The sequence below is a fragment of the Camelus dromedarius genome, chromosome 28 (assembly GCF_036321535.1).
Source record: "Camelus dromedarius isolate mCamDro1 chromosome 28, mCamDro1.pat, whole genome shotgun sequence".
Classification (NCBI taxonomy): domain Eukaryota; kingdom Metazoa; phylum Chordata; class Mammalia; order Artiodactyla; family Camelidae; genus Camelus; species Camelus dromedarius.
In genome coordinates, this window is record NC_087463.1 from 12,690,433 (window position 1) to 12,718,377 (window position 27,945).

Sequence of the window (27,945 nt, forward strand, 5' to 3'; positions counted from 1 at the left end):
GGACATGGATGATGCCTTTGAAAATATTACTTCTGCACATCCCAAACAGTCCAACTGGAAGGTCAGCTTCAGAGAAGAAGCTGGGGTGATGTCCTCAAACCATTCCCATTTCCCAAGAAGGCCTTTCACACTTTTAAATTTCATGGATCTCTTTGCTTGACCAAAAAATTCCTTAGGTCATCTGCTAAACTCATTTCTACTTCCCACTTACGGAATATGCCATGCAGTCCATGAAATTTTCTCCAAAGAATGATAGAGTGGGCCCAGTCCATTGTACAACTGACCTAAAAAACTGGATAAGCCATGGAAGACCAAACTTAGAAGAGCTATTTTTGCTTGAGAGCTAAAGACTATAATAATGTGGAGAAAAAGAAACAGACTATGGACAAAGAAAAAGAGAACTAAAATGACAGTTTGACTTCACTTCTATACAGTCCTACTCCATGCTGAGTTTCTGAAGCGTAGAATCACCTCATAAACCAGTCCCAAGCTTGCAAAAATCAAAACAGAGGAAAAGAATTCTGAAAAATATTTAAATAACTATAATCATCCCAGGATAAGACAGGAAAAAACTTATCGCATCAGTGAGAATTTTTAGACTCTTTTTATTTGGTGTAAAATGGGCAGTAATTCAGGATTTGACAGACAAAGAAAAAAAAAAAAAACACTGAGTTCAGAGAATTAAAAAAAAAAGTTCTTCCCCAAAGATTTTAATGGGGAAACCGATGCAATTCACATAAATTAGTTATTTTTAGAGACTCAGAAAATTAGATGCTGAAAGAAGCTAATGAGATTTATAACTAGATTATTTTACAAGGAAAAGTATCTTGAAAACTACTGTTAGTCAAAGATGCAATAAATACACCACAGAGAATATTAGTGATACGTGAATAACGTCCCTCTTGGAGCATTTAGGGGTCAACTAGAAGAGGTCCTCTTAGTTTTTCTTGCTCCAGCAATTAATGCTGTCTGTCCTGCTCGCTACAAAGGCAAGGAAAGGGGAAGTATGATTAAGTGTTATGGTTTTACATGCCCACTATTTGTTTATTTATTTTTACTTATGATACCCAATTATAGTGTATTTGGACTCTATTGATAGACTAAGTGTTGAAAATTTTTCCATAAGTGATGTTTTTATCAACCTGTGCATTGATGATTCCAAGATTAGAAAATACAGTTAACTGTTAGCACACGCTAAGAATAAAGTCATACTTTGGGCTAAGGCAGGGTTTCACAGCCCTGGCACTGTTGAACTTTTGTGCCAGATCACTCCTGGCTGGAGGGGTGGGGATTTCTCTTGTGCACTGTAGTACGTTCACCACATCCCTGGTTTCGGGGCGCCTAGTACACCCTGCTGAGTTGTCACATCCCAAAATGTCTCCAGACATTTACCAAATGCTCCCCGTGGGGCAAAATCACCCCCGCTGAGATTGGGGTAAGGAAGGGTTTCTGTTACAAATTATAAAAGACAACAGAATTTCCTTTATATTAAAATTCCAGACTCCCAGTTCACTCTGTGGCACAAAGACCATGCCTAAACCACACCAGACTGGAGGGACTCAATCCTATTTTTAAAAAGAACTCTGCCAAGTCGTTCCAAACTTAAATCTCCTACAACAGCCCACTCCAAAGCTTAACCACAAACTCCATCCTTCTGAGTGAGTCTGTATGTGTATCTGTGTCAAAGCGGTGATGCGCTGCGGGACTGTTGTAGAGGCTGAGAATGTAAAGGGGATTTAAAGAATCAAAACCAGGGCCTTGACAGTTGCTACTGAAATAAATGAATTTTAAGCTTTGCAATTACATATCCTAACAAGGTATACAGTGATAAAGGCAATGATGTTTCTAAAAGGTTTTACATTCAGAGGCATGCTAATTTGGCCAAATTATACCCAAAATAACCCAAGGAAAGCTTCCTTGTCTCAAAATACTCCTTTGTTCAGTATGGACCTGGGCAAAAGCTACAGAAGAAAACTGTAAGGAACTTCCCTTACTTTCCAGTGGAAGGACACTAACCACCTACTGTATACTCAAATTATCCTCAATCAGTGTCAGATTTTTAAGTCACTTTAGCAAGAGATTTTTGAATAGTTAAATACTGAACTTATAATAAATACTAGATATAATAATTCAATAGTTTCCCTATCAGTGAGAAAATTCATTAGAGACCTAATTCACTTGCCCTTTTTAAAAACAAAACCCCTAATCTCTAAGATCGGCTAACTGATCATCTTAAGAACGAAAACTCTTTTGCGATGGATAAATGACATTAGAAATACGGCATCTGATACCACCTATTGGGTTACTTTTTCAAAATAATCTTTCCTCGTGCTTGAAAGTACTATTTGGGTTCAGCAAACTTTTCCTAAAAGGGATATAGTTAGCTTCCTTTTTAAAATTATACTTTTTGTGCATGTGAGCACATTTCGTCTCCCATGCAGTGAAACTGATTGGCATAAAATCAAACCACCCAAGTCAAAATCCTACAGCCTGATAGGAAGGAAAAAAATACAGGAGGGAATAAAAATAAATGTCAAATGGACTCCTCTTAAAAGGACTGAAATTCCAACATATGAGTATAGTGCTGAAATCTTGTTTGTAATCAAAATTTTCCTTGCTCATAGGACACATACAGTTTTGATCTTGAGCTCCTTAGAGAAGTGCAAAATGATGATGGAGAAAAAAAGAGTGTTAGCGGAGGAGAAATTCCAGTATAACAATAAGTGCTATTTCTTTAAGCCTTCACACTAATACCTTCCCAGTAGGAGGTGGGAGAAAAGGGAATTTGGGAGTAAGTCATCTGTTATTTATTGAAAATGTGCTGAAATCTGAGATAGTTTGTGATTTACACATTCAAACTTGGGAGATGATATAAAAAGGCCAATTCTATCTCCATCATTTGTCTCTCTTTAGCGGAAAAGCTAATTGACCACACAGTGTTTCCGTCACTAGGACCAATGAAATAGATATTTTCAAGGATATCAGAAATCTTCCCTTCTGGAATGTTTTCCATAATCAGAATAGAATAGAAGTCACCTTTTCTATATCCCCGGTGGCTCAGTGAAAAAAGACCACAGAAATCGAGAAAATACTATCTTCTGTATTAGAACAGAGAAAGAAACATACGTCTGGATATGAGAAGAAAAGGGGGCACATTGCAAGGTGAAGAAGAGTAGTGTAAGCACCACTAAGAATCGCCGGATTTGTCCTAGTCTTGTATTTGCAGGACTAGAGGTTCACACCTTTTAAAAGCTATTTTATTGCACAAGGGACTCAGTCCCATATTATCTGCATCCCAAACCTAACTCACGTTCCGGAAGTGCTCTTCCCTCCACTTAAGTTCACAAGTGGATTCTGGGCTGAGGTAGTTTTTGAGGCTAGAAACACATCAGGTGAGCTGCTTCCTCCAGAAAGAAGAGACATATGAGGATGGAGTGCAGGTGCCGGGCAGAATGGCAACTTTCATAAGAAAAGAAAGAGAAATTCTACAGTCCAGCAGTTTTCAACAGAGCACCAGGGGGATACCGGAGGGTGTGGAAATCAAGCTAAAATACTGAAAATTGGGAATCTGATCTACATAGGAACTCCATGGTTGCTGTCACCGACGGGAGCGTGTAGGAAAGATGAACTCCTGCCTTCGGGTGTGGTACAACGCTTCAAAGCTCTCACCGGCTACAGAAGCTGGTTGAGAGGAAATGGAAATGCCCGTGGGAGATGCATCACCTACTTTCAAAGTCTACTGACTGTCACTCTGCCCCCTGCAGTGTATCCTTCAAAAATACAGATGGCAAACAACAATGACAACAATAGAAAAAAAAAAGAAAAAAAGGAAAGAAAGAACCACCATGGCTAAAGTTGTGCAACGCAAATACAGTGTGTATTTATGTACCAAAGGAAGCTGACATTGTGATAAAAGAAAGCACAGAACAAAACGCAATAAAAAGAAGAAGAATGACTAAGAAAATCCGGAAGGGCTTGCAAAGGTGATCTGATTGAGTTCCGTCTTTGATCACAGAAAACAACGCAACTGTAAGAAAAATGGGTGTGTGCCATTTTTACATTCACTGACAGCGTCCTTGGGTACATGCTTGCAAAGACAGGCTGAGATTTGATAAACTCGCTGTGTTATCCCCATTACCAAGTGAATCTGCCTTACCAAACGTTCGTGTGGATGCAGGCTGCAGTAGCTGCTAGACTGTGGAATATGAGAAGAATTGCCCAACATCCCTCCGTAGCCAGGCTGATTCATCCCACTGGAGGAGCTCCAAGGGTCACTGCTGTGATGGCCATCTGTAAAGGACAAAGAAAACCATGACTTTTCAGAGGCAGTCAGCCTTGCCTTATAGAACTGGGTTTTTTCATATATTTCAAAATGACTGCCTGTTGTGTATTCATCTTTGTGTTGGTGAGCAGATTACATCAGAAGACAGTCATTGCTATTTTTTCCCCCAAATGGCTCTATACTGCTAAACAAATATAAATATTTAACAAAGTTAAAGGGTTCTTAGTAAAAATCCAACTGTGAAAGAACAGAACACATTTCTACTGACAGTTGTGTCAAGTCAGCAAGGTAGCTAATGCTAAAGGAAACATTTCTTAGAGGGTCCCCTGACTTTTTTTTTTCCTATGAAAACCAAGTAGAAAACGAGATTGTGAAAACCCACTAAAAATTAAATTGTTTCTAAATTTTGAGGTGAAAATAAAACACTTGAGATATTACAGAACTGGCAAATTCACAGGTTTTAAAAGCATACAGACACAAACTACTATACGTAAAAAAGATAAACAATAAGGTCCTACTGTATAACATGATCTATATTCAAACCTTGTAATGGCCTATAATGAAAAAGAATACGCAAAGGAATACATATATATGTATAAATGAATTACTATGCTATACATCAGGAATGGACACATTGTAAATCGACTATACTTCAATAAAATTAAAAAAACCAAAAGGTAATAGTGAAAAAGAATATCTCTGATTTAAAAGGTTGGATTTCATTTTTGTAACACACGTTGTAGACAGAATTCAAGCTGAAATTACACTATGGTATGTAGGGAAGGGCTGTCTCAAGGATAGTTCTGAGTTTTTGTTTTCTTTTTAAATGTTTATATTTTGGTATATAGTTTATATGGGCATCTTAAGCCTTCAGTAGCAATGAAAGGGGTACACACATATCATAAGGTAGATATTATGCTATAGGTAATTTTGAGAGCCCCTGGATTTTATAAAACTGTGAATTAAAATGAGGTTTAAAATTATATCTTTTCATATCAAGTTAATCTCTTTTTTAAACAACATATTAAAAATATTCCTACAGATTTTATTTTTCATTCTCTGGGCCTGTTGACTTACAAGTTACTATTGAGATTTCTACTGCCTGGTTTGCGCTTCTCAGATTAAGGGAGCAGAGGCTTTAGGCTATTGCTGAATTCAGTTTCTCTTTCTTTCAATAGTTTAACAGAAACTATTTTGAGTGCCAGATATATCCAAGGCCATGAGCTAGGTGTTAACTGAACGGCAGGCAGTGCTCCCTTAAAAATAAGGTTATTTTCATCTTATATGTTATTTACATGCCTTTTGAAAATGCAGACAGTAGGCAAGTTAAATCTGACACTGTTTCATTAAAGCTTTTTTCTCACTGAGTTTTTAAATCCGGAAGTTAGAATTCAGAAAACTGGAATGGTTTCAGGACAGGGAGGAATAATCTGTAATAATCAAGAACTACCGAAGTAAAATCACATCTGTGATTTGGACAACTTAAGAGTTTTAACTAGAAGATGGAAGTTAAAGTCAAAAATAAGAGGTCACCAGTAAGGAGTGGGTTTAAAATATGTTACCGACAGTCTCTGAATATCTTTCACCTAAACTGCATTTCCTTGAAATCTCAGGGCACCGGGGACCCTTATCGAGGGAAACCGATGTGAAGTGGGATCATGATGTATATTACTATGAACATAATGTAAAAGCGTAGAACTTCCAGAAAGTTATTATTCATGGACTTAAGATCTAGCCCTGAGATTGTGGAAGTTTAGATGTCAACTTAAATTCAAATGTGAAGTTTAAGACCACTAACATTTCAAATAGATGGTGTGCACGACAGATAAATTGAGAATATCTATCATTAAACAAGAGTCTCCTGAAACATTCTAACATGATGCACTATATGGAAATACATTTAGGATTTGTTAATGCAGACACTCTACTCAATGCAGACCTACAAAAATACATATTTTACATAAATTAAGCTTTTCACAGTAAATTCACATGTATCACATCCCATGATCTTGGCATAATGCTGTTTGGAAAGAATAGAATTAGGTGTGTGCAGATCAACTGGGCTCATCATAAATGTCAACTAAATAAACATTTTTTTTTTGCCTTTTGGGTATTCACATGCAGAAAAGCAAATTTGTTCCCCATATTTTGGATGGTCTGCTATGGAGAAGAGCCTGTGGTTCTAATCCACCCCATCTCCCCTTGCAGTGTGCAAGATTCAAGCAAGCGAGCTTCCTGAAGGCAGACAGAAGAGATCTATCCTGTTAATTTTCTCAGTGAAGTTCTGTTTCGAGTGATGAGACCTGGAGCTGACAACCTCTGTAGGCACTGGCAGCCCTGTTCCTCTGGTCACAAAAGAAAGATGTGCTGATGTCCACGTGGCTGCTACTTATAGCCAAAGGGGATACACCTTTGGTCACGGCACAGAACACACCCAGGTGATGTACCTGCTGGTCCCTTTGAGAGAAAGGGACACCCAGGACAGGTCACAGAGATGCAAGATCCTGGGCAACAGGATCACGTGCAGAACCAGTTCTCTATTCCTGAGGGACCCATTCGATTCACTTTTATAGATTTTCCGTGGAATTTCACGTGGGAACTAACAACCTGAAAGAGCTAGCCATCTGAAGGGAGAGGAAGCCAATCCCTCTGATCAGAATGACTCTGAGTGTGCCCACTGTCATCTAAATGTGATGTCAAGCTGCTTCCCCTGGGAGGACTTGCTGCCCCAGCGGCCCCTCCTTCCTGTGACATGGTCCTTCCTTGAGGAGAAAGATGAAGGAAATCCCATGGCACTTGGCCAAGGCACACTCGAGATTTTCACAGCCAGGCAAAAAGAGTTAAAGTTTGCATACAGGGTTTCTTGGTGAATTCCATATCTGAATTTCAGAGTATTAACTTAGCAACAAGATCATCACATTTTGACAGTAAGTGTCCCAAGCATAGCGGGGAGGGAGCCTTAGCTGCATACTCTGGACTGTCTCTTCTCATAAGTAGCTGCTGTCATTTCAACCATTTCACAGTCTTTTTCAAGCAGCAGAAAGGAGCTGTAATATGAGGGCTAAGACTATAAGCTCAGGGAACACACATCCATGTGCATTTAATTAAAAACACGGGACAATTAAATGAATTAAGTACACTTTATCTACCACAAAGCTGTAATTTTCTGTGTTCGTCTGGGAAAAAAGCTGGGTCTTTGGCCCTAAATCAGTATGTTTTAGACAGAACTTCTGCTGTGTAATGAAATGATATCCCAGACATTAGATGGGTAACTTCATCTTAAGTGGGACACTCATTCTTACTTATAAATTATTAAGTGGCCAACATTTTTACATAAAGTTATATCTGAGGACAATTTGCTCCCAGGTGGCTAAATCCAGGATGCTCAAAATACACACGGAACCAAAGCACTTTGCAACACACACATGCTCTTCTCGGGGAGTGAAGATGCCGAAATGATGAGGTGTGGAAGGCCATCCATTCCCGAAGAAGCATCTGTTCCAAGTAAGCAAACCAGTCTAACCTCAACTCATGACTGTGCCAGGGGCTTTCATTTAAAAAAAATAAGTCTTTGTGAAGCTATAATTAATTATTTTTTTAATGCACTGAATTACTAAAAAAAAAAAAAAAAAAAGAGCACGACCTTGAATGTTCTACACTTGCCTTGTGTTCCGTTTCCTGAGTCCCAGAGCGGCACTCCCTGGCCCCCACCTATGACGTGAGAAGACCCACCCGGGGGTCCCCCCTCGGAAGAGGCAGCGTCTTACCTTGCATGAAGAAGGAGCTGGGGAAAGTGCTGGCTGCTGGTTTCGAGGAAGGGTAGCCCGGCGAGTCCCTGTTGTAGTCGGCAGTGCTTGCTGATGGAGCATAGACCTGGAGAACGAGAGCCCGTTTAGTCTGGCTTGCTGCCTTGACCCAAGCATCTCAAGGTCTATTACTTTAGAAGAAGCAGGCACCAGAGGCGAAGCTTCTACCACGGCCCTTCCAAATCGGGTCGAACCCTAGAAACATCGTCCCTTTCCGAATACACAAAAACAAACAAACAAACAAAAAATGCAGAGTAGATTTGTGTGAGTGGAAAAACCAAGTGTGATGTCTTCCAGTCACAGGCAAGAATGTTGAGAACTACATCTAGTTGTAAATATATACTACCCACAGGGTATTATTCTTGTATTATTATTATTATTCTTTTTAATATAGTTGGTCCATGAGCATGTAAATGGTAGAAAGGAGAACACATGCCCCAAGCTTCTCCTGTTTACGTTTTGATTAAAATTAAGAGAGAGAGACAGAGGGACAGAAAGAGAGAAAATGAATGCACTATATCCAGACCACAGACAGTGATGACTATATCCCGGAATATTAAATTCCCATAGTGTTAGCTTTTTGTAGAGATGCACAAAAAGGCCATTAACAGCCCAAATCTACACAGACCACCAACAATGAGTGTGTACACAGGAAGGGGGGAGCACTCTCCTTTACAGTTCTTATTATCTTTGTATGTGCAATAAACTTCAACACTATGCCAAAACCCTAATTTACTTACATTCGTTTACTAATACTCATGAGACCTGGAGAACCAGTTCTTTGTAAAAATAGCTCATGTATTTTCTTATTTATGTTTCCTTTAAAAAAGACAGCACAGTAGAAAAGCATAAATTCATAAGGTATAGTTTAACTTTAATTGGTTCCCCCCCTTGCCTTTTCTGCTAAATATAATTTTTTTTTAAATCTCCATTTTTCTTTTGCTCCAAAAGTTCCTCTCTCCAGATGGTCGCGAGACTGAACACTGTCATCCTCTTGATGAAAATGGATACCTTCCTGCCTCCATTTTGAAGCAGGCAGCGGCTCACAAAATTGGCAGTGAGCCTACAGTGAAATTCACAGGTCACAGTAAAAGAAAGAGAAATTCACCAATAAAAAGGCAACTGCAGGGTTACCCAAAAAATAACTCCCATTTGTTTTTTCTCACAGCGCACATGGAATAAACACCCAAAGAAAAATTATATAATTGCTTTCACAACACCATGAATCACAAACTAAGCATTAATACAAGCTTTACAATTTCACAAAGGATAGGTCCACAGAGACAGATGTGGGAAAAAATCCGCACACATACATACATCAAATAAATGCTACATATGCCCCACGGTGCCCTTGAAAATTGGGAGGTTCTGGAGATTGAACAAAACAAAAACAAACCAGAAAACCTTTACACACTTTAGAAAACAAGGATTCTTCTTCAGGCTTTGAGGAATTTAAGCCCTATATTTTTTTTCTGAGTTATATTTCATTTTATTTTTAAATCTTCTTCATATTTTAAATGTATAAACAGTTTATTGCTTCTGTTTCTACAGGGGAATTTTTTTTTCAAGTATCTTAAAGGGACAAAGAATAGAACTTAAGCTGGGAATCCCAAAGCAAATCAACACCCTAAGATCTATCAAGCAAAACCCAGTATTTTCTTGGGAATTATACAATTGACAAACAGTTTGGAAAACACCAACAAATGTATTTAGAAGTCTTGAGATTAGGCTAAAAAGATGAAAGAAAGCCTTACCTTCTAGGAAAAAGGGAAATTGAAAATTAGATCATCTTACTCTAATGACAGAATGAGCACATTACTGGTATAATCTATCTACGGACTGTTAGCCTGACAGTGATCTGGCCAATCAGTATTAATACAAGCTAAGTGTACTATGCGTTACTCCCAAATTTCAGGCATCAATATATTTACTGTAAACTTGAAAATAAACTCTACCATATTATCAAATGGCTTTATATTTTAAAATAACCAAAATAAATTCTTTGAGCATAATATAACATTTTCATTACATATTTTACCACATATCCTTAAACATGTAGTACAACTATTACATAAACACCATGTGATGGCAAAGACTTATCTTTCTTCCCGATCTGGGTAGAACTATTTAATATTTCTCTTGGGAGATAAAAGACAAATCTTCGATAATTTTGCTCATATAAGGAGGTTATTTTGATTATGAATTATGATCAAATGCCAAGATCTGAAAGTAAGATCACTTATTCCAAGTTCACAAATACTGTCTGCACAAAAAAAAAAATATAGGGATAAAAAAGTTTTTAGGAAATATTATACTTCACATTTTCCATTTTTCTGGTGGTGTAGTCAAATGAAGATTCTTTAGATAAGATGAAAGTCTTTGTGAACAAAAAATGGAACATTGTTTATAGCTTTTTCTGAAAGGCAATTTCTGCATATTTTATAAATTTTCTTTATGTCATAACTGATGGTACAATGTTACTCCCTTTTCATTTATATACTTCATCTTTCTCACTTCAAAAGTTACTTTTCAGGTCAGTGTTCTATATATTTGTTTATATAAATAAATATCACGTAGAACTAGTATACTTATTAAAAGTAGAAGGAATCAAAGAATTTATTTAGTTCAACCCCCCACATTTTAATTATAAGAAAATTCAATAATGGAATGGTCAAAGCAACTGCTCAAGATATGTAACTATCACCTGCTCTTTATTTTCTACTGTTTAATGGTTACTTTCTTTAAAAATGGTGGTGGAGGCAAAGATGGTATTTACGGAAACAGAGTGATCATAAGGTTCATATTCAGTTTCTCCTTAATGTTTTAATCTTGAGTAACTTGGATGACCGGTAAGCTGCTTCATTATTTTTACGTCAGTCAACTATTTCGCCAATCTCTCAAAGGACTTCAAAGTATGGGTTACAATAAGGTATTTAATAGAGATACTAAATTCAATTAAAAAAAAAACCCTCACATCCACTTAACTTTAATTATTACTATCCTAGGTAAATAGAAAGATGACTTATACATTGGTTAAAGAAAATACTTTCTGTTTAATACAATAATAACAAACATCCCAGACATCTTCAAATGAGTAACACCAGAAAAATCAGCCCAATGGAAAATGAAACTACAAATCTCAAACTCTAGTTCAGTGTTTCAAAGTGACTGCCAAGGAAACATGAGGAAAGGCTAAAGAGAAACAAAAATCTACACTTAGTTTTCTTCTGATAAGGTATCTTAGATCAAGGTGACTTTTGGCATTCCAATTCCTCCCACAAGAGTAACTAAAGAAGTGTGAAATTTTTGTTGCCAAATTGGAAATGAGGAAACTTGGCTCAAACTCATAGGCTACGGCTCTGTTAGTGAACTATTTGTTGAATAAAAGCTTCATGGAAAACTAAAAGCCAAGTATAGCTAATATTCAAAGTTAGCACCATTATCTTTTCTCTTATAATCCTGAATTTAAAACAAAATCATAAATACAGGAGTCCTGAGTTAAACAAAGCTCTCTAAGGTAACACTAAGCCCTGAACAGATACAAATCGTAAAAGTTTTCATTTCACAGATTTAATTTTTGTTGTAATTTGAGATATATTACTGTGGTACCGTAGCTGTTCCAACCGATGTTCCTGATCATCAAAGAAACAACAGTATGAAACAACAGTATGATAAAATAGAACCTCCAACCTACTTGAAAAGAAGAAAACCAAGCAAACACAGAAACCAGCAAACAAAACGGATGAAGTAGAATGCACAGTCTACCTTTCTCCTGTGACGCTTCCATTTTTGTTTGTCTTGGCATGTCAGTTTCACTTATGGAGATTTAAAAAACAGCAATGATTATCTTTTAGGGCCTCCTGATGAATAGCTTTTGTGCTGGGAGCGCCAGGTACATTATTTCTAATCTTCATAATAATCATACAAGATGAACATTATTAATAGTATTATTCAAAGGGCTGAAGTATGGTAGAGAGGTCAGAAGTACTGGCCCATACTGGACTGGGTCAGACTGCCAGGTCCACCATTTATTAGCTAGGCAGCCTTGGACCTCAGTTACCGTAACTTCTTTGGTCTTCAGATTCCTACCTGTAAAATGGGAATGACAGTGCCTTCTATGCCGAATTCTTGTGAGAATTAAATGGCATAATGTGTCTAAAAGCAACTAGAATAATACCTGGCATCTATTAAGCATGCAAAAAAGTCAGATAATAGTGTAATGTTGTGCTGCTATTTTTTTTTTTATTTTATTATCTGGACAAATGTGTCTCAGGAAAGTTAAGTCACTTTTCCAAGTTAAAAATTTACCAAGTAGTAAAGGAAAGATTTGAACTGGTCATTAAAGTCTATGTTCTTTCCATTAAAAAAACAGTCTCTTGCTCTTCAAAGACAAAAAAGAAAAGATATTTATAACTATCAACGCAAGGCTATACTTTGGCCATGTTTTATATAAATACTCTTGTGGGATCTCATAATGACCTTTTAAGAAAATAAAATGTGATAAGGCATGCTGATAGTGAAACCAACATATGTCAGTTACTTTCTTCCTGAAGTGGGGAGCTCAACTCTGGAGGGGACAAAGAGAAGTATCATAAGGTGTGTAACTGAGTTGGGTTGGGTGACAGCCACTGGATTGTACAGTAGACCTTGAATACTCCTTAACATCACTGCCCCTTTGTGATCTGCGAGTACTAGCTGAATAAATAATTTCCAAAGAGAAGCAGTTGAGAATAAATGAAACATTGTAATTGAGACTTTCAGATCCTTCAAGAGAGCTACTGTATGCTCCATGATGAGTGGAAAACAGCAAAGCATAATTATGCCTCAGATGCCCAAGTGCTGGCGAGACTGTCTGAGCAGCTCAGACCTTGGGAGATTTCACAACTACTCTAACCTGGGACAGTTAAACACTAAAATGCCAAGAGTTTGTAGTGTGCCACTCATGGTCACAGGCCTAGGCATACGCTTTGATGCTTCCCAGCATCTAATGGGGAAAGGTACTTGTAGGTGGTCAGCTCACAACTCAGGGAACTAGCTGGACTGGACCTCGACTCTCACAATGCTGTTGGAAGGATATGGGTCACAGTAAGAGGAAAGAATGGCTCGGGGTGGGGGGTGATACCTCCACGTTCAGAAGTGTTGAAATGGACACTGTAATTATTCTATGTGACCAAGCTAAAGGCACACTGCTGGCTAATCCATAAAGCCAGGGGAAGATGCACGTAGACGGTCTAAGGAAATCGATTTGGCTGGATTGTAGAAATTACCCAGCTCTGGAGCCAGAACAACGAGGTTCAAATTCCAGCTCTTACAAAAGTTGTAAGGACGTAACAGAACCATCTCTCTCTGAGTCTCAGTTTCCTCATTTGTCAAATGGGGCTATTCTGTTCTGAGAATTGGAGATAATACATCTCACACATATTTCCTAAACTCCTGTACGAACTCAATAAATGGTATTATTATTTATATCTGGCTGTAAGTGCTTAGAGTTATTTTTAACATGTCTAGAATGGTGCTATCCAGTACGGTAGCTATTAGCTATATGTGGTTATGTGAATTAAGTTTAATTAAAATTAAATAAAATTAAATATTCAGTCCCTCACTCACACAAGCCATATTTCAAGTGCTCAGCAGCCGAACGTGGGTGCTGGCTACCATGCTGGACATCACCAATGGAGAACTTTCCCATCAGGGCAAAATGTTCTGTTGGAAGCACTGATCTAGAGTCATGCTTGTCCCTGGGGCCCCCTTGCACTCTCTGTTAGAGCAACTAACACAGTAATACACCTAGCCAAGACATGGAAACAATCTGATGTCCATCAACAGATGACTGGATAAAGAAGCTGTGGTATTTATACAATGGAATACTACTCAGCCATAGAAAGAATAAGACCTGGAGATTATAATTCTAAATGAAGTAAGCCAGAAAGAGAAAGAAAAATACCATATCGTATTACTTATATGTGGAATCTTAAATAATAAAAAAAAAAAGACAAACTTATTTACAAAACAGAAACAGACTCACAGACATAGAAAACAAACATGGTTACCACAAAGGAAGGGGGTGGAAAGGGATAAACTGGGAGTTCGAGATTTGCAGGTACTAACTACTATATATAAAATAGATAAACAACAAGATCATACTGTATAGCACAGGGAACTATATTCAATATCTTGTAGTAACTTATGGTGAAAAAGAATATGAAAACTAATATATGTATGTTCATGTATGACTGAAGCATTATGCTGTACACCAGAAATTGATGCAACATTGTAAGCTGACTAGACTTCTCTCTCTGTTTCTCTCTCTCTATATATAAAGACTTGCTGTTCCCTCTAGGCTTCAAAAACAAGAACTCCTCTGGTAAACTAGTGTGAGAAGCAAGTTCCAGGTGTCCCTAGCCCCTAGCATACAACTGGTGTTTAATAAATGTTGACTTTATTGGGTGGCAGAAGATTTAGATTTGCATTTGATTTATTAGTTTTAGAGTTCCTTGTACCATCATATACTTCTTAAAGCCCTTTCTATAACCATCTGCCCAAATTCCTGCAAGTAGAGGTGTACCAAGGAGAACCCTAGGGGAGAGTATCTGTGATCTCCAGGTTTCTGGATGTGTCGGGAAGAAGAGTAAGGAACTCTTACACTGCTGTTCTGTCCGTGGCCCCTAGTCGGTCTTTGGCAAAGGAACTGTAGTTAGACGTGGTGTGATTCCTTTTTTAGACAATAAGTGTTGAACAGACTTTTAACCTTTTCTGATAATGAGTTTTCACATTACATACTGGTAATTGTATCCCTCTGTCCTGCTCTCCATTTTCACTGCTTTGTCTTTTACAATCTTTTTATACCAGTTCCTTATAGAGGTTCCTTTCTCTTTTCATGAAACTTCTCCACCTGCTGTCCTCTCGTCTGCCTCTTGGCATCATACTTTTAAAGCTCAAGTGAGTTCAACCTCATTTTCCAAAGGAGCAAAAGGCAGAGGGGTGCAAGGGCTTACCCGAGGGCCTGGACAGAGCCCAGGGCTCCCGACTTCTCATCCAGCCCTCCTGGCACTCTCTTTCCTAAAGTCTTTTTTAACTTTATAACTGAAATATTCTAACAGGCAGTAAAAGGGCATGAAAGGCTAACACACAGGCCAAGTAACAGAGCTGAGTGAGTCATTACAAGGTTGAAAGGCAGTGAAGGATGCTCGGCAGCATTGAACAGTGAGGCAGCAAACAATCCAACAGTGCAAAAACAAACAAACTAACAAACAAACAAACAACAAACAGAAGCAAACTACAGAAATAAAAAATATTCACCTGACATATTCTCAGTATGTATGATCAAGTCAGGGAATATTTACTAAAGGAAAAGGTCCTACTTCATTTCCAAATGATGGTTAAAAGTCAATTTGCATTATTAGCACATAAGTAGGAAATATGTTGACAGACAACGGGTAAATGCTGCAGTATATTGACAAATAGATGGAGATTTAATTATACGTGAAAAAAACTTCAGAGGTGTAATCTGTTGAAACTGTGAAGTCCTGATTTTCATTTCAATCACCTTAAGCTTTTATAGGAGTTAAACCAACAGTCCTAAATGCCCTAAACTAACATCTAGTAAGAAGTTTTAGTCCTCAAGTTATCTTTATTGATAGTCTGAAAAAAAATCACAATCATCTAAACATGTGTAAAATGTACCATTCATGTGTAAAATAAAATATTCATATTTTACTTCCACTAACAAGCAATGACCTGTCTTCACTCTACCAGAGTGCATCACAAAAACATACGAAAAAGAACATGTACAGGGAAATATACACAAGATCTTATGGTAACTCACAGAGAAAAAAATGTGACAATGAATATATGTATGTTCATGTATAACTGAAAAATTGTGCTCTACACTGGAATTTGACACAGCATTGTAAAATGATTATAAATCAATAAAAAATTCAAAAAAACCCCAACAAACAAACAAAAAGAACATGTATATGATCCCCTAAAAGAACTTCCTTGAATATGCAATATTCCTTAGAACACAAGTCATTTTGAACATATATCCAAACATTCCATCCCAAACACCACATATCATTCCTGTACTCTTTCAAATATCAGTTGAGTTTTGATTATCTGTTCATGAGTGTATTAAATCTGAAACTAAATTCTATAAAAATGAATTACAGCCGAGCATTTTATTCTTCCCAGCCACAAAATTTCCTCTTCTGTGTTAAGCAGTAAAACCGTAGGAACTTCAATTCCCTTCTTTGTACCTCTATCTATATTTATCAAATTGTATTAGCTCAAAGAAATCAGAAGACCACAAAGAAAGCAACAGGAAGGAGAAGCAGGGACCTGAGTGATCTACAACAGATCAGAAGTTGCATAAGCACGCAGGGATGGGCGGACTGCCGTCCAAGCATCTTCGACCGGCGCACCCAGCCTGCGGCAAGCTCAGCAATGATACAGCAAAAAAGTGAGCTGGACCCGCGGTTACCATGCAGAGCATCCCAAGTCCTAGGGAAAAACCCCGACATTCTTTATGGCCAGACAGCTCTACCTTGTTCTTTCCTTTCTTCAAATCAAAAGGCAAAGCTCGTCTTCTTTGCAGGATAGTTTTCAAATCTCTAAATCAAATTTCAAACTATTAAAAAAAAAAGAGTCTGTGTAGCTTAGAAATTTACGAGAGGAAAAAGCTCTGCTTCAACTAAAAATAAAGGAAAACTAAGACAGAATCACTAGTAATTGTATAACAATATTACTGCAATTTAAATCTACATAGTGTCTCATTATTTCACAAGTATTTTATAAGGATCTATGTGTTGTCATTGCACACATGAGGCAGAAAAACTGCCAAGACAGGTACGATTAGGATCATTCTGTTATGGTATCAGAGATATGTCATGCATGTGATATTGCACCTATGGTACCTGGATATATCATAGATATGGAATGTCTGAGATTTTAAGCTCTTTTCACAGATTATTGTGCAACAATCTCAGTGATGCACACGGGGAGTTAACAATTAAAAACAAAGAAAAGAAATAAGTTATTGTGGTATTTTAGCTTAACACTCTCCAGAATTGAAAAAGGACCTGGCAATCCAATGCCTGCCAGTCCTAAGCTCTTGTCACAGTTGCAGTGACAAAATAACAATGACGATAAAAATAGCCAACCCTTTACTTACACTATGGGAGACACTATTCCAGCCAAACTGTCCCTGTCCTCATCTTGTCTTGACGCTAACCCTACTGTTTTACTATCATCCCAATTTGACACAGAAGGAATCTGAGGCATAGAGACGTTAAGTAACGTGCTCCAAGTCACACAGCTGGTTAAGTGGAAAATTTGAGACTCAAAATCATGTATCTTGTTCGGGAGTTTGGACTTTAACATGATCTCTTGATCGCTAAGGGGCTTCTCTCCAGGGTGTTCACAGACTCCTACCAAAACCCTACAGATCTGTAGACTCCTGGGTCCCATTTATATACTCCCTGGCTGTTCAGCAGACAAGGGGCTGAGGATGCTCTTTTGCCCAAACAGAAGAGCACAAGATGATCTCAGTCGGGGGAGCACAGAGGAGGTTCGCATGCACCGCTACCAGGAGGACCATCCGCCCGTCTTCTAGACCTGCAGCTGAGCACTGTAGCCGCGGGTACTGATAACTCTCGTTCGGCAGCACTGAAGACACAGGGAGGCAAGTAATCCACTGAGAGTTACACTGGGATTGAGTGGTGAAGCCAGACACAGGGCTAAATACCAGAACACTAAACTGATTAAAAAGAAACCACACACCATATTATTACTTGAAGAATTCACATGAAGTGTGACCATAGCCCCGTCTATGCAAACTAGCCTCTGGCTCCAAATACTCCTTTTTATTTTTACACCTGCATTGCTCCTGCTCTTGGCATGAACGGAGCAGACACTGTATGTTTGCTATTACTTTCAATGTGGTAGATCATGGGAATGCCCAGTGCCAGCATTCTGAGTACATTGGCCCTGGCTGAGAAGGCCTTACACCGATTAAGGTACACCTGGCTAAAGGTCTCTTGAAACACTAAATTGCATAAAATTAAGTCCAGGTGAAACCTGACTTCTTCCTGGTTATAGTCCTTATGTTACTTACTCACATGGGAGCCTGCTTCCTCACTGGGCTCAGGGCTGGCACAGATAAAAGGCTGCGGATGGTAAGGCCACCACGACTCTTTAATAGGTCCTAAACACCTGACCAAGTTATTTCCAAGCTTTGATTTATTGAGTGTTTGTTAGAAATTAAAGGTGATGTTAAGAAGACCATGACTTATTATTTCTATTAATGATTATTATTTCTAGTTGTCTTAAACTGTAAACAGATGTAATTAAATTGTTTGTATCTCTATCTATAGCTATCATGTTGAACTCAGGACTGTCAACTATTTCTAATGGGTCCTCGCCCATCTCAATACTATTTTTCCCTCTTTTGCTACCAACTGTTTGCTTTTTTTTAAGATAACAACTACTATGTCATGAGGAGGCATTGGAACATCAAAATAGTGTTGGTTATATCTCCCATTAAGGAGCTTTGTGACCTCTGATGACATGGTCTCATTAACTGAGTGAGGGCGATGTTTCCTGGGTGGGAACAAATTCTATTATTCTACAATAAAAAGTTATATTAATTTTTTTAGTTTATTCCAATGTTGATTATGGTTGTTTCTTCCATACTCTGCCGAATTCAAAGAAGGCCTGCTGAGGACAGTCAAATGCAGAAACAATAAAGTTTAAAAAAAGTATTATGAAAAAATGTACAGGTGTGATCTCTGTGTGTGTATGGGGGCGGTGGGGGCAGAATGCCTGAAACATAACAGGCTGAAGGAGTTACCAGATGCACACATGAATGATGAATAAACACATCACACACACGATACACGTCAAACTAAGGACAACATCATAACACAGAGAAAGATAAGCATTTACTGGTTCTGCCGAGATAGATTTTAGTACCTTGATGTGTTTTAGGGCTGAGCTTTCTTTCGAAAGCGGAGGCAGTTACCTATAATGGTCCATATTTAACGTTCTAAGAGGACCACTTCCCGCCCTTTCCCCTTTGAACCTAAGGCCAAAGGTTGATGCCTGCAGCCTAGTGCGCACATCCTTCACTTGACGTTTAACAGGTGTGCTTCTTAAAAAGGGATCAAGCTCAAAGAAGTTTGGGCACCCCTGGGGTAAACAAATTCATTTCCCTGCTGTGGACCTCAGTCAATGTACAGTTCTACCGGGGGCAGAAGTCTCCTTCCCTGGAAAAAACGCCATGCTCAGAAGCCCACTCTTCAACCCATCTCCAATCATCCCTCATCTTGGGAAATGCTTTTAAGAGTCTGTTAGCAGTTATTACACTTTGATGTGATGAGGTCTCTGATCTTTTCCCAAGAATTAATTTCTAAGATTGAGAGGAAAGTGGGAAAAGGATGAGGGTACGGGGAGGGCTTTACAAGAAGGGAAAGCAGGACCAGAGAGAAGCTGACGACTTTACAGTTTGCCCCTGTGCAGCCATAAATGTGCTGTTCCGGCTCCTCCCGTCCCAGCGTTTTCAGCGCTGGGTTTGCACTTCATTAGCACAGACGGCCGGGGGGGCCACCTTTCTTAAGTACGCAACGCACTCCATCCCAGGAGCAAGAGGGACTAGGAAGAAAGTTGTTACACAAAAGCAGAAAGACACACTTTCAAGAGCAGAGACTCAAGCAAAAATGGGAAAATGGTGAGACCAAGACTCCAACGGATATTTAGACAAGAGGACATCTCAAAAAACACAACTCGCAAAAGGGGATATGTGCTTCTCTAGAAACACCTTCTTTGACCTTGAGCTTAAATGTATAAAGGGAAATTTGGTAGAACTCTATGATTAGGCATCATAAAAGTTGCTATTTTCATTTTAAATGACAAAGACATTCTGCATCCGTTATTTAATAATAACTGTGAGACAGCTTATCTACCCATGTGCTCATCCATCTCATCCATCTCATCCATTAGGAGACAGAGCTGGGAGAGCTTTCCAGTAGTCACAAGCCTCTAGGACAGCAGGAGAAAGATTATAACCCAGGTCTTTTCACTGCAAATCCTAGGTCGGAACTGCTAGCACTGGGTCAGAATATCTATCCAGGTCACTTATGGCCTAAAGAATCTGGAGATCAATCTTTCACATGAGTAAATGGTATCTACCAATGTTGAGTAGAGGTAGAGATGAACTCTATGCTGGGCTCTCTGAGCAATCCCACTTAATGTTGGGTGCTTCAAACAGATGCCTTCATCTTCTGCTTCCCAAGAGAATTGTTACGAACAGCGAGTCTCCAATCTGGTGAAGTTCTGAGCAGGAATCATTGCCATGGTACACTGTAAAATTATGACCTCATCCTCCCTTTCCCAGAGCTGAAAAAGTACGAATTATCTTTTTTTTTTCCTGTCAAAACATATGGCCCTAAGTACTTTCAACTAAAAACAAAAGCATGAAATAATTACCAAATGTATGATTCTGTGGCACAGATTGAAATGAGAAAAAGAAAAGTATGCAAATTGCCCACTTCTCCGTCCAATCAGCCGCCTCTCTATCTACGACCCCATCAGATAGCTACCCCTCCCCTGGACCCAGGGTAAACTTTTAGGTACAATCAACCTGCGATGTTTCACCGGCCTAATTCACAGCAGCCCTTCTGACCAGCACAAGGCTAGATGCTTTGGTACGCAAAAATAAAATAAGATAAAATGGCCAGAATTTTCATTAGAAGCTTAGTTGGGAGACTTCTGACATACAACAATCAACTAGAAAATGTACAAAAGTGAGTACAGTTTGTACAAAATGTTTATGCAGAAGAAATGCAAAGGAAATCATCCTATTAGGATAGGGTTACTCAAGGAAGACTTAAAGACAGGGTAACAGGAGAACAGGTGACAAACAACATTAGTTCGTATCTTCAGGCACATTTAAAATATAATTCAGTTGACTTTCTCTAACATTTAAATTTCAGATACTTTTTTTCATTGGATCTAGTTCTTTTTTTTTCTTTTTCATTGGATCTAGTTCTTTATTTTAAAGATATACAGTTTAAAGATTTGCCACTGGCCACCTCAAATATTTTCCTGGAATAACGAGGGTATAAATAAATATAAACAAGTGATTCCTTTCACAATAAAAATTACAGTAAGAATGCCCCCTTTGATTCCTCTCCAAGAAATTAAACCTTTGACAGCTAAACTACTTTGTTCAATCATCTCTGACTCTTCAACACAGAAACGTAAAATCCAGATGATTGCTTACTATTAAGATAAGGGAAGCAGTTTAAAATTCTCAATGTTGAAGAAATTAATGAGAAATTTTGTTTCTGCAAGAAGAGGAACAGCAGTTTTACATAATAAAAGGCTTAGAATTGACTTCTCTCTTTTTTTCACCCCTTCCTCGATAAATGACTAACTAGTGAGAGCTTAACAGAATTATACAGAAAGGTTAAAAAGAAGCAAGGGGTGTTTCCCTTTTTCCTTTTCCTGATAGAGAAACATCTGTTAAATATATAGGTCTTTGCTTACATAATTAGGGCACATTAGAGCCTCTGTTAGGAGCATTCTAATCTCTAGGTAGGTAGGGAGGGAGAGAGGGAGGTTGGTACGTAGAGTGAGAGAGATGTGTATAGTATGAATGTGTGTGTATGTATGTTTGATAAAATTAAAGACTTATAAGACATAGCAGCAGGTAGATAAGAAGGAACTGCTTAATGGATATGGGGTTTTCTTAAGGGATGACAAAACTGTTTTGAAACTAGACAGGTGTGGCTGCTCAACAATAGGAATATACCAAGTACCAATGAATTACCCATTTTAAAATGGTTAACTGTACGTTATGTAAATTTCAGCTCAATTAAAATTGAGCAAAACCAACCACTGTAGCAGGCCCGTAACTTACATGTCCTTCACAAAAAATAGTAGTGAGAACCCGTCTGTAGGGAGGTGGTATTATGGGCCATATTTCTCAGGCAGGAAGCCCTGTCATCAACTGCTAGATGGAAAATGTAGGTAAATCATGTAGCCATCGTTAAAACTGCTCTCTCAACAAAGTCACTCATAATCTCTTTGTTAGCAAATTCAATCTTCTTCATTCTACCAAGGAAATGAACTTAATGATTCTCCTTCTTTGCCAAAATGTCTTAAGTGAGCTAACAGGCTATAGATAATGGTCCCTAATGTGCTCTAAGGAGCAGGAGACCATCTTTAGAGTTTTGATTCAGTCACTCATTAATTGACCACTGGTAGGTTCATTTAGCCTCTCTCTCATTATATTATTCCTTTAAAAATACAGATCATGACATCTGCTGCTACACAGAGATTTGGTGCAAATCAAACCACTAAGAAAACACCTTGGAAGAGGGTGGACCTCAACGTACCCAATTTGTATAGCGTGTTCAGCACCCGAGTGGTGCTTAAAATACTTTCTGATGGTGATGGTGACTGCTTTCTTTAATGGCAAATTTCTTGATATGTGGACAACCTATTCACTGCAATGACTTGCCTACAGCAAGTGCCTAATAAAAATGTGTTATACACACGAGGGCAACAGCCAAAGTGAAAGGACCAATTCTGTCCTTCACTTGCAAAACTTACACAGCAGATTTTTTTGGCATTACAGAGCCTCACAGAAGTATATTTCAGGTATCTTTGTTGAGAAAAACCATCCTCTGGATCATGAATGGCTTCTTTAAGGTACTACACATGGGGGTGACTCTCTGGCCTCACACCAGGAAGATGTCACATGGAGATAACACAGATGTGACAGATACTATGCTGCAGTTTCACAGATGTCCAGCACTGGATGTGCAAAATTTCTCAAGGAACTCATCCATATAGAATTTACAAGTATCTCTGAGTTGCTATATTTGTGGTATCTGTTCCTTAGCTTCTGTGTCCAGATTTTAAAAATAAAGATTGCATGAAACTACAACAAACAGAGAGTCAGTCTGTGACTTATATTTTCCCAAAAAACCCCCCAAAAACTGAAAAACTCAAACAGAAGCCACAGGCAGGTTAGGTACCACACATCCCCTTGGGTGGCGTTTTCCATTATTTCTACTGGATGGGAACACAAAACCAGAGTGGACTGGGGTAAGGAGGCGTAACACAGAACACAAACTTCAAGCTGCATCCACCGCTTAAATAGCTCTCTCCTTTCATCTGCCATCTAATTCCTCCTCTTCTTTCTTGGATCTGCCCCAATCCCCCTTCATCTGATTGGTCTGCATGGCTCACTTTACCCTTTGTGTGTCTTCCACCTTGTGTTGACGTCTTCTGTTTTATATTTATGGTCTATTTTCCTAAATATGTTTCAATCCCCTGGGGGGTTTCACTCATTCTTCTCTCTATGACTCTCTCTGTCTGGTAGATGCTCATTTTCCAGTGATGATGATGATGATGATGATGATGATGATGATGATGATGATGATGATGATGATGACGGCGACAGTGATGATGGAAAAGCATCTTGCTGTGCTCTTTCCCGATTTCTTTATCTTCTTTCCAAACCCACTGCTCCAATGAAACTGCTCAAGAGCTCCTGGATCCTGCAGCCAAACGCCACTTCCACTCTCAGTAACACCTCACACTGTTGACAATCTCCTCCTTCCAGTCAAATCTGCTTTCCTTGGCTTCTGTGGCTATGTCTTCCTGGTGTTCCTCCCATCCCTTGAGAGTTTTAAATTCAGTACGTCTTGGGTATACCCATTGGAAGGGCTCCTCATTACATCATGATAAAATCTAAACTCATTAATGGGGTGCACAAAGCAATTCATGATCTAGCCACTGTTTATATTTTCGGTCCCTTTTTACTGTTATCATTTTGCACCATGAGCTTCAGGCATCCTGAACTACTTGTGGATAATGGTACACGACATCCTCTCCCTTGGTCTGGCTATTACCCTGGTATTTTTGCCTGCTTAATTCCCACTCATCCATGGACCTCACTTCCTCCAGGCCAAATGTGGGATAGGTACCCCTCTTGTGTCCACCTTCAGGTGCCGGTACTTGGCCACTGATGCATCATCAGACTAAATGTAGCTGTCAGTCTACTTGTCTACCCCATGTCTGTCTTGTTTGGAGCGATATTTCAGCACTTGGCTTGGAGTAAACATTTCAAGCTTCTTACTACCATTTGAGTGAAGGAGTTAGGAAAAGAACATTAAAATATTTTCTGAAACAACCAAAATCACTTTTCCCTAAATAGAAAAGATGCAATCTACCAACTCCCTATAATTTCAAACTGATAAGCTCAGGTGACAGCGCTGCTCCAAAGAACAGATACAGGATTCTGTCCAAGTGCATGTCAGTGACTCGCCTTCCGTGGGAGAAGCCTGAAGCAAGCTCTGGCTTTTTTGGTTCCCTAAATTCCTGTGTGTTCTGATCCTCTACTTAAAGCCAGATGCCGAGGAAAGAGATAACAAGAAGAGAGGATACGAGGGCACTAAGGACTCGGCAATTGTCCCAGGTTAGGCTTAGAGTCCCTCATGTTAGCTTTCTTGAGTGCAGCGTGGGAGAGAGAAAGCAAACTTCCACTGCTCGTAAGGCTTCAGAACTCAGCAGTGAAAAAGAGCAGGGGCTGAGGTCCTGATCCGAGGAGTGTGCGGCGGGGCTGCCAGGGCTCCCCCACCACAACGCCAAGACAGGGAACTGTTCGTCTTCATGAGGTTTTTACCTGCGGTGCTTGAGCGCTTTGACTTAACAGGCAGCATCGATTTTAGGACCTGTTTCTTAATAAGGGTGCTTTTCTTCTGTTACTCTCCAGTCACACCAAAGAGGGCCAGACCAGTATGACTGTTCCTAAGGTGATCTGTGGTCTTTTCTAAAATAGTCTGACGTGAACCAACTGGGTCAGAAAACGCTCAGATTTGCATTTCCTTGAAATGTGGTGCTATTTTTGAGCTTCAGATTGAAAAAAAAATTTTAAACTGCAAGTAATTAAATGTAGAGAAGCACACCAAAGGTGGCTCGTACTTAGGCACATGGTAAACTGCTTTGCCATTGAACTTGGAGGCTAATTTTAGGAGTGGGGAAGCCAAGCCACACTTTGTGTTTGTTCAGTGTCTCATACTATTTTTTCAAATGTCATGGGCTCAGCAAAACCCGAAACACATTTTCTCAGCACTTCGCTCTATTTTTCAACCCATATGTATTCCGAGAGTAGTTTAATTCATATGTTTCTGATTTATTTACATGCAAGTCATCAGAATGTTGTTTTGTACGAACTATTTGATGTCCAGGAAGCCTGTTGAGCCTTGCCTTTGAGGTTTTTTTTCTTTAGGATCAGGAAGCCATGATTTGCAAATAGTTTTAAAAGAAAAGGAAAGAAAAGAAAAAAGCTCATGAGAGCCTCCAATATTTTTCCTCGCAAAAGTCCAAGTTTTGTTCAAAAGGTAGATGGCGTAAAGTCTGAGTACAATTCTTACAGTCTGCCGACTTTGTATTTCCCAGGTCCTAACTGACACCGCCCTTCTCGACAGTGGTAATGCCTTCCTGGTGGACATAAAAGTGCAAACTTGCAATGCATGAATAAGAACAGACCCTAAAGAGAGGTGATGAGCTCTTCAAAGATTAAGTGAACGCCTTCTGGAACATGGTATCTGGGGCAGGGGAGGGGGCCTTGGCATCTACAGAGAGAAAGTCGTTATCATCTTTCCAGGAGAGTCCTGAGAAAATGAGCACCAGTTTTCACCCCACCAGGGACTTCACAGGCAATTCTTCCCTCAATTTGTTAAAGTCACTCTGATTCAAGGGTGATCTGATAGTTGTTTGCATACATTTAAAAAACAACATAATATCATTTTATAAAGATTTCTCCCTTTGTAAGTGACTGCAAACTAAAAAAACTAAAAAAAAGAACACTAGTAATTTTTAGGACTTGCAAGGAGCAAGTGAATTCGAGAGATCGCTATATTCAGACTTTTGACAAAGCAGGGTTTTCTTTTTCCTTAATATAGACTAAGGCACCATATATTAAGCATATGGAGGAGGGCTTTTATCTTTTAGCATCACTGGTGTCTACATAAATTCAATCATTTAAAAAGATACTAGAGCAGGTGGTAATATTTCAGAAGACTGAATCAGATCTTAATAGCAGTGGATTTTTTAAAAAAAGAAATTGTCTATAAAAAAAAGTTGCCTCTTCGGCAAATGTTCCTAAATTTTCAGTCCCCAAAGCGAGTCGATGCAAGAAGCACAGAGCTGGTCTCTAACACGGTCACCTGCCTCTGCAGCATGTCTCTAAAATATAACCCCACATTTCCCATCAGACTCTTTGTCCTCTGCTGCGGGGATCAATTAGAAATGTTGGTTAATCTGAGCTGGGACTGAAAGCTTTCCCTACCTACGCCACCTTTCAAAACTGCTATCTCTCTCTTCCCAAAAACTCTTTTCCGTTTTCCCGTTTCAAAATCAGAATGGCGTTAGGGCTGAGAAGATTCAAAAAAGTCTTCTCAGATCAAATATCTCTCCAGCACAGCTGCTGTTAAGTGACCCAACATGTTGTAAGACAGGCTCACAGCCCATACACTACACTATTTTGCTATGAGTTCTCAAGTCTACATATTTCAGGAAAGCAATATATATATATATATATATATATATATGTATGTATTTAAATCACCAAATTTGGCTTCTCAATACATCCCTCTTCAAAAGCAGCTAATATGGCATGAGCAGCAAGTAGAAATGTTAAGTCTTAAGCTGTCAAGCTGAATGCTGATATAAGGTTATAATAAGTGTCCATTAAATACAGTCAAATAAGTAAATAGCCACTAGTAAAATATGTGACTAGAGCAACTCAATTAACCACTAGTTACTACGAATTCAAACACAGCTCAGAGGACAAAATTTTGTTCAATTAGAGGAAGATTATCAAATAGCAAAATATAATCATTATCAAGACTATAAAAAAAAGGACACAATTATTTAGCAAGCCAACTTGTATATTATAAGGAGAAAGCTTGGGTAAGGGGAAAAAAGCAGCCTTAGGCACATATCTTAAGACACAGTCAATACCATTGCAAAAAATATGGTCAGTTTTCTCTACAGAGTCTAACATACAGATACCTCCCTACAATTTAAGTCAACAATTTACATTTTCAGTTTTTACTACCCTTGAATAAAGATCAGTTCTAGTGGAGAAATAAATATGGAGAAGTGTGTCAAGTACTGTAATTAGGTTTCAATAGCTGGCCTTCAGAACTAATCACTCAGCTCACATTTAAAAAATCTGGGGGGAGGACATGTTTTTATTTTATGGTCCTGGGTTGTTGGTTTTCAGTTTAAAAAGCAGGAAGACGTTAATAGAAACATGCGCTCGTGAGATGCCACATTATCTTTTTAAAATATATAAATTCTTAATTGTGCGTAGTATTTCGAAATGCAATAGCTGAAGTGAAAAAGTCACAGCCTCACGGACTACCCATCTGCAGAACAGATTACAAGGCATGTGAATTCGAGAGCATTATAGAAAAATGTTCCTTGGAAAGAAAACATTTTCATGGGTAGCATTAGAAGTGTCTCTAATGTTCTTTCCCCCTCTTTGCCTCCCTGTTCCCCCGACACTAGACCTTCCCTTGGCAAACTCACAGATGCAACCCCTGCTGTGCAGCCGTAATGAGGAGCCTCTCCCCGGGTACCCCCCACCGTCACAAATTTAGTAAGGGAGAAGTCACTGTGTATAGGAGAGCTGGGTCTCTAACTCTCCCTTCTGAAGGGAAGTGCTCATAGTGACAGACATACCCCAACTTGCCCTTCCATTTCCTGGCCTGAGATGTACGGGAAGATGGGACCTCAAAAGAGTTCGTGGCCCTACAGGGCACATGCTCAAACAAATTCAGA

At 38.9% G+C, this 27,945-nt stretch overlaps 1 protein-coding gene across 21 annotated transcripts in view; it reads right to left on the reverse strand.

The window, feature by feature from the left end:
• The window catches only part of TCF4 (transcription factor 4), a 344,623-nt gene that overhangs the window by 47,550 nt on the left and 269,128 nt on the right, over window positions 1–27,945 (reverse strand). For all 21 annotated transcript variants that reach the window (XM_064480362.1, XM_031441860.2, XM_031441862.2 and 18 more), the window contains 2 exons: window positions 8,050–8,155; window positions 4,157–4,290 (listed from right to left, as the gene is read on the reverse strand). In XM_064480362.1, coding sequence (XP_064336432.1) covers window positions 4,157–4,290; window positions 8,050–8,155 — 240 coding nt within the window. The remainder of the gene's footprint in view (window positions 1–4,156; window positions 4,291–8,049; window positions 8,156–27,945) is intronic.